Source organism: Lissotriton vulgaris, chromosome 9, assembly GCF_964263255.1.
Source record: "Lissotriton vulgaris chromosome 9, aLisVul1.2, whole genome shotgun sequence".
In the NCBI taxonomy this organism is placed as follows: Eukaryota; Metazoa; Chordata; class Amphibia; order Caudata; family Salamandridae; genus Lissotriton; species Lissotriton vulgaris.
Window position 1 is genome coordinate 621,401,066 of NC_141697.1, and position 17,712 is coordinate 621,418,777.

Consider the following 17,712-nt stretch of genomic DNA (forward strand, 5'->3'; position numbering starts at 1 on the left):
GGCAAGCTGAAAAGCCAGATTTTTAAGGCCTTCCTAAAGGTCTGTTTTGACTCCATAATGCAGAGGTGGTGGGGCATTGTATTCCAGAGTTTTGCAGTTTTCACAGCGAATGCTCTGCCCCCTATCCTGGCCTTAATGAAGCGGGGAACCCTGAGTAGTCGCAGCTGGTTGGATCTCAGGGCCGGTCTTGTTGGTATCTGTGCAATCTCTGCCTCAGATAGCCCGGACCCTGATCTCTGGTGACTCTGTAGGCCAAGGTAAGCGACTTGAACTCGATCCTCCTATCAACCGGAAGCCTATGGAGGTCCTGTGAATGTGGGGAGATATGATAGTGAAATTGTACTTTCCAAATTAATCTGGCCGCTGCATTTTTAATCTTTTGCAATCTGCAAACCAGGTAAACTGGAAGCCCTAGATAGAGGCTATTAGAATAGTCCAGCTGGGAAATTAACAGGGCATGGGCCTTAGTATTCCTGTAGACCTCCGGCAGGAAGTGAAGACATTTTCTCAATGCTCTTAGCTTCCAAAATCATATAAAGGAGACATGGCGCACCTGGGTCTTACAGGAGAGGTTGTTGTCAAATTTAAACCCCAGATTTCTGGCCGAATCCACCAGGATAAGTGGATTGGTTAAAGATGACAGCAGATGCCCTGAGAAAGAAAAAAACATTAGTTGGCTGGAGCATTTTAGAGCTGTACCTAGCATCTACTACAAAATATGACCACTGTAATACCAATTGAAGAAATGTTATATGTTTATTAAAATATTATATATTAACTTTGACTGTCAGAGGCACAAATGATTCTTCAGGGGTGATTCCATGAAAACTGGGTGCCGTATAGTGATCCAATCCAGCTCCAAGGCACCAAAAATAGATTCTCCTGTTGGGTAGAGGGTGTGGACATTGTTTTGCCAGGAAAGAGGAATGATGTGATGAAAAGAACCTTTGGACTGCGCTTTGGAACCACCAATCACCATTCTGCGTAGGACACGCTGACCAAGTGTAGCTGAGGTCACTTCTTTTTCTTTGCTAAGTATGTCGAGAGGTTGTCTTCTCAATATTGTGTCGTCCGCTCTCATCCGGCTCAAAGGAGATTGCAATTGGCGTTGGATTCTCAGCCAAGCGAGAATGCTTTGCCATTCTTTCCTGTCTTTTCTGTAGAGTGGCTCTATTTTTGTCAGAAAAGGAATGATTGATTGGAATCTTTCCCATGTCATATCCTCTGGACTAATGGTCAGAGCTGAATCAAAATCCAATGGAACTTCTGCGGGTGGCTGTAAAACATCAGGGACTCCACAAGGATCCACTCGCACTCTTCTTGATAATGTCAACGCAGACTTGAGTCCTTCTCCATGGCCAGTGAAAAGCAATCCCTCCTTCTTCAGCGGGCGATGATCTCCACCAGCGCCACTAACAAGAGGAGGAAGTTGTCCAGTAGGTTTTTGTGAGTCTAAAGCCTCTTCAAGGTTCATACGGGATTGCCTTCTAGCTTGTATGTGGAAATCATCAGTTCCTTTAGCTTTCCAGCTGGTAGCTTTCTTACTCTCCAGTGCAGCCTTTCTTTTCTCCTCTTTGCAAAATATTTTCTTCAAAGCAGCCTCTTTTTTTGTTCCCGAAAGCTTCAAGAGCTGTGGCAATTTGAGAGTTCTGCACGCACTGGAGCCAGTTATCAACTCCCTCAGCATTTTCAGATGATGTTCCATAGTTTCAAAGTCAGACCAAAGACTCGCCAAGTGTTCATCTGGTAGGAATAGAGCCACCTTTTGCAGGCTCTTATGGATTCCAAGATGAATATCTGCTTTCTTGCTGTCCTCACCCGTGGCCTGTTCTAGTAGTATGATTGTAGCCTCTGAAGAGGTGCGCTCGGAGACGGTAACCGGTGCTTCCATCAAAGACCCTTGTTTTCCCATCATGCTTCTGGTGCTCCCTTCTACAAGGCTGAGTGTTGGCCTTGGGAATGTCATTCCTGATGTGATATCTTGTCCACCAGTGATGATTTCCACTGGGGGTGTTGAATCTGCTGTACCAACTTGTTTACCAGTGATGATTGCCCCTGGGGGTGTTGTATCTGCTGTACCGACTTGTTCACCAGTGATGATTGCCCCTGGGGGTGTTGTATCTGCTGTACCGACTTGTTCACCAGTGATGATTGCCCCTGGGGGTGTTATATCTGCTGTACCAACTTGTTCACCAGTGATGATTGCCCTTGGGATTGTTGTTCCACGAATGCCACTTCGTTCAGCGGTGATGATGTCCCTTAGTGATGTTAGTCCAGCTATGCCATCTTGTTTACCAGTGGTTATGCCCCTTAGTGATGGTAGTCCAGATTTGCCATCTTGTTCACCTGTTTTGATGTCCCTTAATGATGTTAGTCCAGATATGCCATCTTGTTCACCAGTGCTGCCGTCCCTTAGTGATGTTAGTCCAGATATGCCATCTTGTTCACCTGTAATGACACCCCTTATGGATGGTAGTCCAGATATGCCATCTTGATCACCTGTGATGATTGCCCCTGGGGGTGTTGTTTTAAATGTGCCACCTTGTTCACCAGTGATGACTGCTGCTGTGGACGCCTTCACTTCCGGAAGGCTGATGAGTTCATGGAGGCTCTTTTTCCATTGAACATAATCTGTTTGATATTGTTTGTTTGGATCAATTGGAAACCGGTCAGCCTTCTTCAAGTCTCCCTCTTTCCCGTTCACTGTGGCGGAAAGAGATGTCTTGAATGGCTCTGTCACTGATGCTGAAATTAGCGGCACAGTCTCACTGCCCACCTCAGCAGACGGTTCGTGAATTCCCACTCTCCCTTTCAGCATGGCATCTTCTGAACTTTTGGGTTCGGGTTGTACCTGCTTGGAGACCACAGATCGAGTACTCTCCTTTTTGGCCACATCGGTTGGTCCAGGAACCATTAGTGTTCTTCTTTTGAGTAGTGGTCGAATCCTAGGTGGCCTCTCTCTCCGGGTTGCAGGTTTTTGTTTGTCAGTACCATCATCAGGCAGCTTCACTTCAGTCTCTTGATGCTTGATAGGCTGGACCTCGGACACTATTCTGGGGATTGGAGTCAGCTTGGCTTGAGGCTCTGTAATCTCCTCAGGTGGCATTTTATCTGAAACTATAAAGAAGAAACTGGTAAAGCCGAGCATACTTTGTGGATCACAATATTGCAAATTTTAAGTGAAGGTTAGATATTCTTCCAAACGTTACTACACTTAGATCCAGAAATACTACACTGTGGGATTTTGGTTAGGCTCGGTTTCGACTGTGGAACCATTAAAAAATCAGAAATTCAAACCTACTTCTGTGATTAAGAGATGACCACAGAAATCCGCCTGCAGGCAAATGGGAACCTCTTCAGATAAAAAGCTCTGCCTATCAAGCCACATTTTACTGTAATGATTACTCTGTTTTGTTTTCTCATCCCTATGCTCTACACATGTCTTTAAAGGGAATTCCATTTCTTCCGTATCTCATTAGGCAATACCTTTTGAGTCTCATTATGTGCATTAAAAATCCCAATTATCCATTGTCTAGTTGGCAATTTCATGCAACTTTGCATCTTTCTGCCTGCCTATTTCCTTTTTTTTCTTCATCCCCTAACTTAGGGGCGCAAAGCTATTAATGCTGAGAAGGCCAGCTGTTTTGCAGAGGCAACAGTGGGAGAGGATGTGGTGTAACGGTCAGAGCTGCTGAATTAGGACCTCGGCTCAACATCCTGTGATTCTGGGCAACTCCCTTAATCTCACTGTGCCTACCTGAAATGAATGTGTCTTGGTGTAATGTAACTGGTGCTCATGTAAAGCGCTCCAATACCTTCAGGTCAAGTGCACGCTTTAGAAAACAGCTAAATAAATCTGTATAAACAGTTGAGTGGTCTGAAAGCGCCAGGCCCAGTTGGCCTATTGTAATAGGTATCTCTACATAAAAGGCTATAGCTTGGCTGTTTAGTCGTAACAAAGCAGTACCAGTTGAATTTGATTAGGAAACCTTGAATGTGAATGAAAAACATTGGGAGCAATCATAAAGAGACCATCTCCCTTTAAAGGTGTCCCTCTTGATGCAACGACAAAGAATCTTAAAAACCTCTTTGTTGTGTAAATGCCAATCATACTATCTGTGATTTTCCTTTATGTGTGTCAATCTAAGAGCCTGATTTATAGGTTTATGGAGAGGGTATTCTTTCGCAGCCGCGACGGAGTATCCCTTTAGTCAAATTGAAGGTCCAGCTGTCTCATGCAGAGTCGGGTGTACCTTCAGTATGTCTGCCTTCTAGGGGATCCTTGCTTAGTAACTTTTATCAAGCACCATATTGCAAAACTACACTTTGACATCACAGAGGTTTTTATTTCTTCCCTCAGACAAGGACTAGGCCTCAAGACAACAGGGGCCTAATTTATTAAAAGTGACGCATCACTGTGTGAAAACAGTAATGCGTCACTTTTCATTGCGCTCTCCTTGAAACACGCTGGATGCATCATATTTTCAGTATGACGCATCATGTCGCAAGGAGTTACAGATACGTTAGTCTTTCTGACGTATCTGTAGGCGCAAAAATTACACATTGCTGGAGTGTGTCACAAAAGTGACGCAACCCCAGCACTGTGTCCTTTCACATGGGTCAGTCTTACGCCTACTGTGAGGCATGCGCAAGATATTGACGCAATGGCGTCCTAGAAGTGACGCAATGAAATCTCATAGATTTCACTGCGTCACTTCTACAAGGCTTACATGCGTGGGAATGCCCCCCCTGCATATATTATACCTACGCAGGTATAATGTAGCTCAGGGGTTTACAAAGTGACACATCTGATTAGATGCGTCACTTTGTAAATAGGACGCAACAGGGGGCATGTTTTACGCCGCCGTTGCGTCACAAAAAGTGACGCAACAGCAGCTCAAAACTGACGCAAGGCCTCATAAATAAGGCCCCATGTATGTGATCAGAACATCACTCTTGAGGAAGCCTGTGACCAACCCAAATGTCTTTTCCAACTTCTGGCCCATTCAACTGCCTTACTCCAGCAGTTGCAGAGCTACTACAATCCTTCTCGGAATCTCAGACTTTAATAATCAGCTACCAATCAGACTTTATACATTCTAGAGAGTCTGAAACTCTCTGGCATGCCAGCCAACCCTGCACTTCTTGAGATCTCTGCAACCTTTGATACAGCCAACTATTATCTCAGTGGTGTAACGCAAAATGATGGACCCCCTCTGCAGAATGTAAGGAGGGACCCCTGGATCAACCATATCCCATAGATATTCATTGGCCTTGGGACATAAGCAACCCCCATGAAGGATTTGGGGGCACATGAAGGGTTGGGGCCCCCGTGCACCGCAGCAGCTGTAGGAGCTTGTGTTACGCCCTTGCATTATCTGGGAATGTCACTGGAAACAACAGGCTGGGCTCTAAATTGGCTTCCATTGACCTTGTGTGATTACAGCCAACAGATCATGATCAACACCACTATGTTGCCAACCATCACCCTTATTACAAGTGCAACATAACGTCTGATTCATCTACTAACTCCTGTTACCAGCCAAATCTGAAATTCTGAGGGATGTGGTAATGTCGCATGTGGTGCTACAACATGTGCATTACCCAGTTTTGTTCTGGGAACAACATCACTAGGTCGAACTTAGAGAAAGAATTCCCTGGAAAATGTCTACTGATTTTCAAAATTATTCACCGCTACATCAGACAGATCTCATACTCATTGGGGTAATGTTGCATCCCCAAATATAGATAGCTGCTGTAACATTAATTTTGAATATAAAGTTACTGTACAAGTATAAATCCCAAAATAACTTGTGCACTATCCAAGGGCTCTGCATTTGTTCCTACAATAATCATAACATAACATAACACAACATAACATCCAGTTACCAACATATGCTGATGGTTCACAAATTCATCTGTATCTAGGGAAAGTGGAAACTAATTGTGGAAGCTTCACTACTGAGCTGATTTTGAGGAGAGTGGTAACTTAGAATCGGCCAAAACAAGATTACCTCACTGAACATCTGCCGCCCTATTTACTTTACCCCAGGTGGCAGACATACCACAGTCGAAGATAAATTCAACACTGGGATCAGCTCTGCCAAAGATTTGGGGTTGAACCTCCAAACATGGCGTTGGATCTGCTACCTAATCTAGGTGGAGTGGGCTTCCTCCATTTTTGGACATGGAAAGTTCGGCAGACAATGAAAAGGTAAGTAAAGTGTTTCAAATATGTGGGGATAATACTCCTCACAGTATTAATGTGTGCACGGACAGTGTAACTCACTTCGGATGACAAACCAAGGGGCAGATTTACCATTTAGTCATGCAGGGTAGTGCACCAGCTGCAAATGCTGCGCTGTATGAAAAGGAGAGAGGAGGAGAGCGCTGTATTTATGGAAATAGAGCACTCTCCTCCCCTTTCCCTAGCTCTGGCGCTGAAATCAGCTGCCATGTGCCAAAGAGACACCTTTGTGCCATGGTGCAAGGATGTCTCTGTGAGTCTAGCGTAGATTTTGAACTGGAAGGATAGCCTTCCAGTGCAAAATAGAGTGCTTAGACTAACTTTCATCCTTTTCCCTCTTTGTATGTGTGCTCTGAAGTACAGCACGCGTACAAAGTCTGAAAAGGAAGAAGAAATGAACGCATTTCTCCTTCCTTGTGCCTACCTCAAAAGGGTGATTTTTTCTGACGCTAAACCCTTGTCTACTTTATTTAGTAAATAGCGTTTGGTGTCAGAAACATAGGGTGGTTTCTTGGGAACGGCCATGCTCCACCCATGGCCCGCCCCCTTGGCGCTAAGTGATGCAAAGCAGTGCTATGGGCTGCTTTGTGTTACTTTGAGGTTATTTCCAGCACTAAAATAGTTTAGTGCTGGAAAGTAAATCAGAAAAAAAGATTTACGCTGATTTGCATCACTATTATGATGCAAACATGGCATAAAATCTTAGTAAATAAGTGTCCAAGTGTCCACCTCTACTTGCAAAATGTGCACCAGCATTGACAGACTACTGGGCAGTGGTAGTCGGTAATCATATAAGGGAGGGGACAGGGGGGCCACACATACACACTCACCCACACCCATTCACAACACTCACTCACAAATGCACATACATACATTCATACATACATGCTTGCACACATCAAACATAAAACATACCTTCACTGTAGAAAGGGAAGCCTCTGAGTTCCCATCAGGGTTGGGACTGCTGCCTTGTCTCATTGGCTGACATAGATTAGCCAATGAGGGAAGGCAATAGTCCCTCACTCGTCACACAGTGGGATGGTGTCAGTGAGACTGCTGACACCACCCGACTCTGTGACGAGGTGTCACTGATTGACACACAGCCCTGGGGACTTCACTGCTTAAAAAGGAAGTTCCCGGTCCAAGGCAATGAGTGACGCTCCCTCTCGTCAAGAAGGGGAGAGCCTTAAAGCAATTTTGTCAGGAAAACCCGCCCCCAGGACTGTTGAATTCTCAGCCTGACAAAGTTCAGATCAGGCTGCCAGTCAAATGTGTTTAGCACATATTTAACTCCTGGCTACCCAGGGACGGCTTTCACATTGGTGCGCCCTGAGCGACAATGTTTGTTGGCACCCCCCAATAACTACCTCTGCCGCAGATTCCCTCACTAGCACCCTTTAACAGTGCCCCTCAAGCCCCATAACCGCCGACTCTCAGATTACACGTTAAATCACACACTCGTTGCACGGAGACGATTATATCAGTGTATAGGAAATGTTACATCAGACAGGACTACACGATGTAAGAGTCACATGTCCACGATACTGGTGGGCAATATAGTTTAAGAGTCCTTATTCTGGAAAAGCCCAAATTCAGGATATAAAACATAACACCATTGTCAGGGGTTCCTTCTTCAATAATAAGAATTGTTTTTTACCCAAATGAACCCTTTTGCCAGGATTAGGATAGTAAAAGACTGGGGAAAAAAACATGTAGCTCTAACATATACAGATTGCATGCAGCTCTTTGATGATAGTTAATAGCTCAATGCTCTTTATAAGGATTTTGACTTATAAAAGGCAAGTAGCAAAAGGATCTCTCTTGCAGAAGCAGTAATTCACTGACCTATTTACATTGTATGCACTTTGTGATCGGCATGGTACACGTTCTTAGCAGCAGGCATTTTAACCCTGTGTGCTGCCTTACAATGAGTCAAAACTTCCACTAGACAAACCTCCTGTCTCTTTCCAGGAAGATAATTATTAGGTGTTTAAAAATGACAATATACTCGCACAAAATGACACCCCACCCAAAGTCAGTGCCCGGTGCGGTGGCACTGATCGCACAGTCCTAGAGCCGGCCCTGTGGCTACCTGACCGGAACAAGAAGACAGTCTGTCAGGCTGACCTTTGTGCCACCTGACAGACATTCTTTTTTCCGGGGATGAATGTGGGGGTGTGGCCCCTCAGCCCACGTGGATGAGCCGTGGCTGCTGCTGGGTTTCTGTCTGAATCAAGGGACCGTCTGGTGAATTTATTTTCTTTACATTGCATTGCCGCTTTAATGTTTCTCTATCTAGGTAGCTTCTCACAAGACACATACTATAATTTTCACTGTATTGTAGAAGCCTCTTTCCCCTGGTAGACTACCCTAAATGTGTCAGTTTTCAACTTCAACATTAATTCAGGTTCAAATTATACCAACAGGCAGAAGGACAACTCCCAGCCAAGCAAACTTAAAATAAGGAAGTATCAGGAAACCTTAGAGCAAAAAGACTTACAAAAATTGAAACTGTGGTGGAAATAAATAGTATGTAGAGATCTGCAAGTGCTGTGATGTGCACCCTTTGAGTAAGCAAAAAGGATGTGTTCCTCAACATTTGGTCAGGAAGTTCTACCAACATTTTGGATAGGGTATTGTATGGAGAAGTACCTTTGCTGTTACTCTATTGCTCTCACTAACATGTTTATTACCATCTGAGGATGTGGTTGGCCCAGGTTTGAAGGTATGCAGCATGGCACGTGGCTTGACTCTGCTGACAGCCCTCACATGCATCCTGGTTTCTGATTTTTTGCTAGTGTCCTTGGCTTTCTCTTTTTTCTTAATCTCTGGGGTGGGTTTCTTGTGGCCTGGTGGCAACAGGTGTAAATCTTCTGTCAGTCTTTCTTCCACTTCTAGACAGAGCTGGTCTGTAGCAGATACTGAATTGCCCATTTCAATTGAGCCTGATTCTTCTTCGTCTACAGTGACAGGAACCTCCCTGTAGGGATGAAGAATCAAGATTTTAGAGGCCTTGTCCCAAGTGTGATGAGTGTATCACTTCATCAATGTCACATGTAGCTATCTTATAACTTTTTTAAATGTCAAAGAAAATTAAAATTGTTTTCTAGAGTACAAAGCATGCACAGTGGTGTGTGCAGCACAAGGCTAGTATCAACGTTCCTGGTTGTGTTTCTATCTAAACTCCTCAATAGAAATATTATTTTTGAGTGTTAATGCCACATGTTTCCTATTACTGGTGCCAGATTACCAATGTAATTCCACAGTGGATTCAATTACGTGCTCAAATAATTTGTAAGATAACAACTGTCATTGGTGATGTCATACAGGATCTCATCCGAGATATAATCAATACTGTTGCTTGACCTATGGTCCTTTGGGTGCGTACAGCGGGAAGTGGTTACAGGGCCTGCTCTTATCATCCAGTGAAACCCACACCCCCTGCATTGGCCGTCCAGGTGCTGTGCCAAATCTACCAGGCAGTCAACACCTCAAGCATGCAGCCTTTGTGTATTAACAGCAGGAGTTGGCAACAGGACCTGGACACTGAATGTTACTTTTTGCCAGCACCCAGCATCCCACTGACTGTGCATCCAACAACATTGTTTACAGTCTTCAGCCATGCCAAACCGATGGTGGCCGCAGGCCCTGTGCCAAGATGGCCATGTGCTAACACTCTCATTGCACAGCCTATCAGACATTGGGCAAGTAGCATGGCCTAAGGCATCTGCACCCAATGTTCTGATCAGCCAACTAATGCTGCAAATGACCTACATCCTTCCTCACATGTGGCCAGCTCACATTGCACGCGAATGACCTGCATCCTTCCTCACATGTGGCCAGCTCACATTGCACATGGGTTGTCTGCAGGCTTTGGCCTCTGATCAAACCATTCATCCAACCCCCAGAGTGGCCAAGCCCACTGTGAGCAGACTGTTGCTGTGCCTGCTGGGCCTCAAAACAATATAAGGCCAAACCATTCTGTACATGGTCATCATGCAGTCACAGGGTCTTTGCAAATAACTAGGATTTTTTTTAACATCAACACAGCATCAACATTTGAATTGCTACCAAACAATCAGATTGTCCAGAACCTTAAATCCTTTAAAGATCCACAGAGTGTGCACTGGACAAAGAAAAAATACTTTTTCCAATGAAATGTGTATTTTTCAAATATTCTACACTCAGATCCTCCATTTTGTAACACTAGTTTAAGGGGCAAGGTAAGGGCACTGTGAGCCCCTGGCACTTATGATGGGGGTACCCAGATGGACTCCCACTAAGACCAAAATAACAATTGTGCTGCAGGTACTTTATACTGCCCGGGAGCCATTGGTCATGTAAGGAAACATGCGCAACATTGGAGTTCACACCCAACATTCTTTTCCCCAAGGACAGCCACCACCATATCAAAAGGACACAATGCAATCATCAATGAGAGCCATTTTGAATTGTGATGCACAGTTAGATTGCTTTATCCCCAAAAGAAATGAACCTGAAATTCTATAAGGGCATTTAATGTTCGTAACACTTAATTTTATTTCAAATGTTGTTATTTGATAAACCTATGACATGTATATATTTCTATAAAGAATGACGGGCACTTGTGTGATGTTCAAAGGGTAATTTATCCGCTACTGCAATCAAACAAACAGATGTGTTTCGGTACTTCGCCTTCTTCAAAGTCAACATTGTCGGAGGGGAAGTGCCAAAACACGTATTTGCTTGGTTGCAGTAGCAAATAGATTAATATTTGAATGCCCCGCGAGTATCCGTCATGCTTTCTCACAAGGTAAGTATGGAGTAATGAGTACGTGAGTCCATCCTAACGGACGTTGGCATAGGCTAAAAGATGAACAGCAGCTTTTGCTGGAATCTCAAAAGGTAAATATGTACAATATATATATTTTTATATCACTGAAGAAACCAAAGGTTACAGGGTTCGTATAGTTAGGTTCATATTTTACAAACACAAAACCATAGCAATTCAGCAGTTATAGTTACCTGATCTAACTATAACGTTCGCCCCCCGCAATGCACTGCTTATTATGAACTCACATATTACATCACTCATGACATGTTTAGTGACATCACTGATGACATCTCAAATGGCATCACTGATGGGCGTGAGCTCAGGTAACTATAACTGCTGAATTTCTATGGTTTTGTGGGAGTAAAGTCTGAACCTCACTATAATGACCCTTTGGCTTTTTCAGTGAATTTTAACTTTTTTAATGCTATTTCTTAACTATACTGTCCTTGTAACCTTTGGGTTTTTAGTGACTTTCACCAGTTTTTTAAAATATAAATTGTACTACAATTCGACCCATAAGTTCAATTTACTAAGGTACATTTTCACAAGTTTATAAATAAAAAAATGTTCACGCATTCATTCTTATACATTTAAAAACTAAACATGAAGGTAAGGTAACTTATGTAGTCTTTTTATAAATGTGATGCACCAAGTCTTTCTTTTTTTGTTTCAATGTATGGATCTGTGGATCTATTCCCAACCAAAAGCGCACATTCAATACTAAAACAACAACACATTTAATACAAACATATGCTATTGCAATTTATAGAAGTGTATCACTGCTTGTGTATGGGTGAGTGAGTGGCTGGGTGAGTAACTGTGTGTGTTTGTGTGTGTGCGAGTTGCTACATACGTGTGTGAGTGGCTGTGTGAATAGATGTGTGAGTGGCTGTGTGGATGTGTAAATGGTTGTCTGGGTCTGGCTTAGGCGTGTGAGTGGCTCTATGGGTGTGTGAGTGGTTGTGTGGGTGTGTGAATGAGTATGTGAGTACATGTGTGAGTGGCTGTGTGGGTCTGTGAGTGGGTGTATGAGTGATTTTGTGGGTCTAAGAGTAAATGTGTGTGAGTGACTGTATGGGTATGTGAGTGGTTGTGTGGGTGTGTACTTGGGTGTGTGAGTGGTTATAAGGGAGTGTAATTGGGTGTGTGAGTGTGTGTGTGAATAGCTGTGTGGGTCTGTGGGTTTGTAAGCGGGTGTGTGTGAGTGCATGTGTGCATGGCTGTGTTGGTACTTGAGTATGTGTGTGAATGGTTTTGTAGACCTCTGAGTGGGTGTGTAAGTGGCTGTGTGGATTTGTGAGTGTTTTTTTAGGTCTGTGAGTGGGTGTGTAAGAGCTGTATGTGTGTGTGAGTGGGTGTGGACATGGTTGTGTAGGTGTATAAGTGGTTGTGTAAGTGGATTTGTGAGTGTCTGTGTAAGTGTGTGAGTGGTTTTGTGTGTCTGTGAGTGAGTGCATGAGTGGATGTATTGGTGTGTGAGTGCCTGTGTGAGTGAATTTGTGGGTATGTAACTGGGTGCTTGAGTGAGTGGGTGAGTGGGTGTGTGGGTCTGTGAGTGGGTATATGATTTTAAATTGGGGTTTGGATATGCAGATCTGCCGCAGAGCACACAGGGCGTTGCGCTGAGCACCATGGTGGATCTGCAGACCCTCTTGCACTAAAAAACATTTTTGGACAATTTCTTTCCCCTGAGGGGTCCTTCACATACCCCTCCATCAGTTCTATGAGGTCAGGTTATCACTACCCTGACACCTTCTCTCACTTTTATATTTCATTTTGGCTCCCGGGAACACGGAGAGCATCCCTCGACGTTGTGGTCAGACGACAGGCACCAAAGACAATAAACGTGGGGGTCCATGATGGACATATGACCCCTGCATTCTCTACAAGGTTTAAATACAATTTTTTCTGAGCAGCCATCGCAATGCTACAATTACAGATGACTGTAACAATGTTAAACTACAAAGGAAGGGAGAGTCCTAGAAAAACTGTTACGCGTCGATGGCGCGGAAAAAAGGAAACTGCCATCAGCACGCCGACGAGGTCTTCCTATGGCTCCGATGGATTCACGTGGAATGACAAGTGGAGCTGTTCCATTGTGACATCCTTGTCAATGTAGGAGAGCTAAGAAAAAAGTTTCTGTGGAATGCTGCGCAAGGGGTCATTCAAAAGGTGAGGAATCCACAGGAAGCTATATCCATCAGAAACATATTTACAATACTTACAGGAAATATCTCCTACGAATTCACAATTGTGCAGGTGAAGAACGTAGTGAGTGTGGTGCATTCTGAGGGGGTGGTACTATGTGTGTGTGAATGTGTGGCAACTGCCATTGCAGGTGGCTCGGGTGGATGTTTTTGGGGGGCCAGTGGCTGTACAGGTGGGGGTGCCAGTGACTGTACAGGTTGGAATGCTCATGGCTGTACAGTTTTGGATTCCAGTGGCTGTACAGATGTGGGTGCTGGTGGCTGTACAGGTTGAGGTGCCAGTGGCTATACAGGTGGCAGTGCTGGTGGCTGTATAAGTAGGGCTACCAATGGATGAACAAGTGGGGGTGCCAGTGGTTGTATGGGTTGGGATGCCAGTGGCTGTACAGGTGGGGGTTCTGGTGGCTGTATGGGTGGAGCAGGTGGCTGTGTATATTATTCTCCATGTGTTGACCATGAAGGTAGAATGTGGAACAAGTTAATCATTCCTTCCATCATCTTCTTAGCTAAGGCATGGTGTCTTGTACTGTCTTATCCTTAAATTTTGATTTGATCTTGGTGCATTCTTGTCAGGTCTTGTGAAGATTTCACAATATTACCCTAGACATGGGTCTGCCTCACACACATCCTAGGGAGTCCTTGAAGTGAGCCTGAAATGTCAGACAGAGTAGCCCCTAGTGCATGAATATCCTGCCGCACATCAGTCGTCTGTTGGAAAGCATCATACGCCCAATGGCCAATATGTGTGCAAACCATCCACCGCTACATGACAAACCCTCTGATATTACCAGCAGGTCAACTAGCGTGGAGAGGGATGGCACATGGGAAGTTGTGGGTGGGGGTGCGATTCGTGTATATGGGATACCTAATCCCACCTGGGATGTTCTCTCTGTCATATGTTTGAGAGTAGGCCTGAGATGCACCATCATTGAAAGAGTGTGTAGGAGAATCTACACATTGACCTGGGATGTGAGGGTTATGATCAGGCGATGGTTGTGTAAGTGTTGGTAGACTCTGTGGCTGGTTGGCTCAATGCTGGGGAGTGGCAATGTTCCGAAGTTAAGGAGAAGGTACAATGCTGACTGGATGTGAAGTGGCCTTCAGTCCTTTAAGCATAGGGCCAGCAATGTCTTTCTCTTCATCCGTGTTCCCTTGTACTCGGCCAGCTCCTGCTCATCCTCATCTCTTTGAGCAGTTGCTGTCGGCCGCAGTCCTTACTGCTCGCAGGAGCATCGTATTCTCTCCTCAGATTATCCACCACCCTTCGCTTGTAGACGGTTCTACTTCAAAGAGTGACCCATTGTCCCAAGTACCTGAAAGGAGATTTCAACAGATGAAGTACATCACATACCAGTTTAAATGGTAAAACACTACAGATAAATGGAATACATTTTCAGTTGTGTTTTAAGTTACATGTAGTACGGGGTTTGTGAAAACCAACATATGATTGCTCATAGATTAGCAGCGATGTGAAAAATAAACGTGAAATGCCATTCCAACCTCACCAACTCCAGCCACAGATCTCTGTGATTTGATATCTCCTGTAAGGTCAGCTTTTGAACCTGGCCTTGAGTTTGGAATGGACAACAAGTTCCTCGATCCAGCAGCTTCAAAATAAGGTTTAACTTTCATTAATTTTATTTATTAATAAGTCAACATAAAACACAAGCAGAGATTTTGCCCAAGGTATTAGTGGAAATTACACCCACCATAACATGATTAGAAACATTTAGACAGACTATACTATAATTTTTATAGGAGTTTTTTATAAAGTATGCAATTTTTTTGTGACATGCAAAAATTAACACAATTACATGACAGGTGATTGTAGAGGGCCTAATTGCTACTGCCAGTGTGTCTCCTGATCTCCTGATCCCCTAAATGTGTTTTGCCAGTGCATACGTTGACTGATTTGGTCCTGACAGCAGCTGAAATGAAGCTGACACACATATAGGAGCATATATAAGTATAGGTATAACTTAGGGGGTCTATTAGAATGGCAGTCGGAAAACCTCCCTGACCATGGTAGCGGGAAAAGACCGCCCGCAAGAACAACGGCATAACCCCCGGTCCAATTAGGATGCTCCACAGTCGAAATCCGACAGCAGCGGTCTGATGACGGTGATTAACATTGCGGCGGTCGCCGCTGCCACTAGCACCGCTGCGATGTTAAAAGGAGCATCCTGCATCTCCCTGCACTGCATGACAGGCACTGCACAGTGCCTGCCACCTGGTACAGGGACATGTAGTACCCCCCCAGTGCACCCACACACCCCCAACACATTGGGGGCCTGCAATGGGCCTCCAAAGACATTCTCTGCATGCCTTTCCATGGTGGTTCCACCGCAGCAGAGAGGCTGGCTACCGCCGGCATCATAATCGTGCTGGCGGTGCCTGGCCCTGATCCCCCACAATTCTAGCGGTCAAGCTCCGCCCGCCAGGCAAGCGGGTTGACTGCAACCGGCGGAAAAGTGGCGGGTGGAAAATCACACCGCAGCGGTCACGACCGAGATGCTAATCGGACCGGCGGTTTTCCGGGTTTCGATCGTGGGTGCATGGCCGCCGCTGGTTCGGCAGTTGCCACCGCCGATGGCCATCCGCCCACCATCCTAATCGACCCCTAAGTGTATGTGTTATTAGAAGATATACTGAAACTTAACAGGGCCTACCATCTGCCGGCTGTCTGGTACCTGACCAGATGTGATATCATCTAAAGGAGCAGATGCCACTCTTGCCTGAAATGGGGCCTGGTATTAATTAAAACAATTATTCAGTGGGACTCATTTATGAGTGGGAACTTCATATGTACCTAAGATGGATCCCCCAAATTATTTCACTATCAATTGTTTTTTTCAATCTCTCTTCGCAGGTATGGAGTACTAGCGAGCTGGGATGTCTTTTACTGCTAGGGGATGGATTATGGATAATTTCGAGAGAAAATAGGCGCCATCACTTCCTGAACTGTGAAGATTGTGTACTCTACATTATGATATAATTGTATATAATTGGTTCATGAGAAAATATTCAGGGGCTGGCGGATTCATTGCTGACTTACAAGCGATTCCACTATTTAGGTGGTTAATCGTCAGATGGATCCCTGAAACATCCACAACCTTGTTATGGACCTTTGTGAATAACAAAGACAACCATTGGGAACTGTACAGTGTCTTGATTCATACATGATATATCTAGAATTACTACTGGATCACTGCCTCGCCAGCATTATGATCACTAATGTACTTTGTTACACAAGATTGGATGTAATGCATTTACGATGGGAATCAATTGTGTTCTGTGCTTTGTTTTTCAAATTAACTTTGGTTTAGCGTTCATATTGAAATAATGTGGGGGCTCTCTCTTAGGTACATACGAGGTTCCCACTTATAAAAGATTCCCACACTATAATGGCCTTAATTAGTACGTTTACCTTCGTCCACATGGGCATTTAGGGTTGTCCTTGGTTTTTATACGTTGAGATGGGGGCTGGGTCAACATCACAGCATCTATAAGAATATAAATTCATTTCTAATTAAAAACAAAATGTAACATGTCAACCACACGTGTACAAGTAACTGTTATGTTGAAACCCAAGTGATGGGCATGACAAAACATTTCTAATGAATGAATACAATTTCGGGATATTATGAAAAATACTTTGTTTTTGCATTTGTACTTACCAGTTCTTGCTGGTGGTTGTGGGTGAACTGGCCCTTGATGTCGACTCCTGCAGGTGCATGGACTTCTGTCCCAGTGAAAGGCTGTTTGTGAGCAATTACAATACAGAAAACTCTTTTTTACATATAGAACGCTTAATGTATTACATGAGACCACACTACAATCGTCTTTAAGAGGTAGCCCATGTAGCGGTGGGTGCATAGTAGATGAGACAGCCTGCTAGAGTGGGGTGGGGCAGAAACAGGATCCAGTTTGTCCACCAGTAAGAGCTCTAGCCACCTCTCTCCTAGTGAGATCCCCCTTCACCAGTCTCCTCCCACCCTGCCACTTTTTTTAATATCACACACGGTCTAGCTGTCCTCCCCCAATGCATTGACCCCCATCTGCCATGAGGTTGCTTCTGTTTCGCAGTGATAACATCAATTAGGTAGTGAAATGAAGTGTGAAGAAACAGAGCCTTCATTGTGAGCTGTTTTTATTGATTTGAATGTAATGATGAACAGATGTCAGTCATTAATTTCGGGTGTATGTACTCAGTTTGCCATGTGTAGTTCTCAACTTCTCTGCCATGCTAAGTCCTCTACCCCATCCCTGCAGAGACTCCGCAGTTGTAAAGATACTACTCGTTAATGCGTTTGTGAATATCAATAAATAAAAAACTTACACAAAGTGTTTTACCTTTGTGAATTAGGTCCATAGTGTGCATGTTGGCCTCCACCTGTGCCCACAAATTCTGCTAATGTGCTCTGTTAAAAAACGGTTGAAACCGG

At 44.3% G+C, this 17,712-nt stretch overlaps 1 protein-coding gene across 1 annotated transcript in view; it reads right to left on the reverse strand.

Moving 5' to 3' along the window:
* Nucleotides 1-787: 787 nt before the first annotated feature.
* WDR87 (WD repeat domain 87) overlaps nucleotides 788-17,712 on the reverse strand; it is a 102,825-nt gene continuing 85,900 nt past the window's right edge. The window contains exons 5-6 of the mRNA XM_086939489.1: nucleotides 8,941-9,227; nucleotides 788-3,117 (exon numbers count right to left, since the gene is read on the reverse strand). Of these exons, the coding sequence (XP_086795615.1) occupies nucleotides 788-3,117; nucleotides 8,941-9,227 (2,617 nt within the window). The remainder of the gene's footprint in view (nucleotides 3,118-8,940; nucleotides 9,228-17,712) is intronic.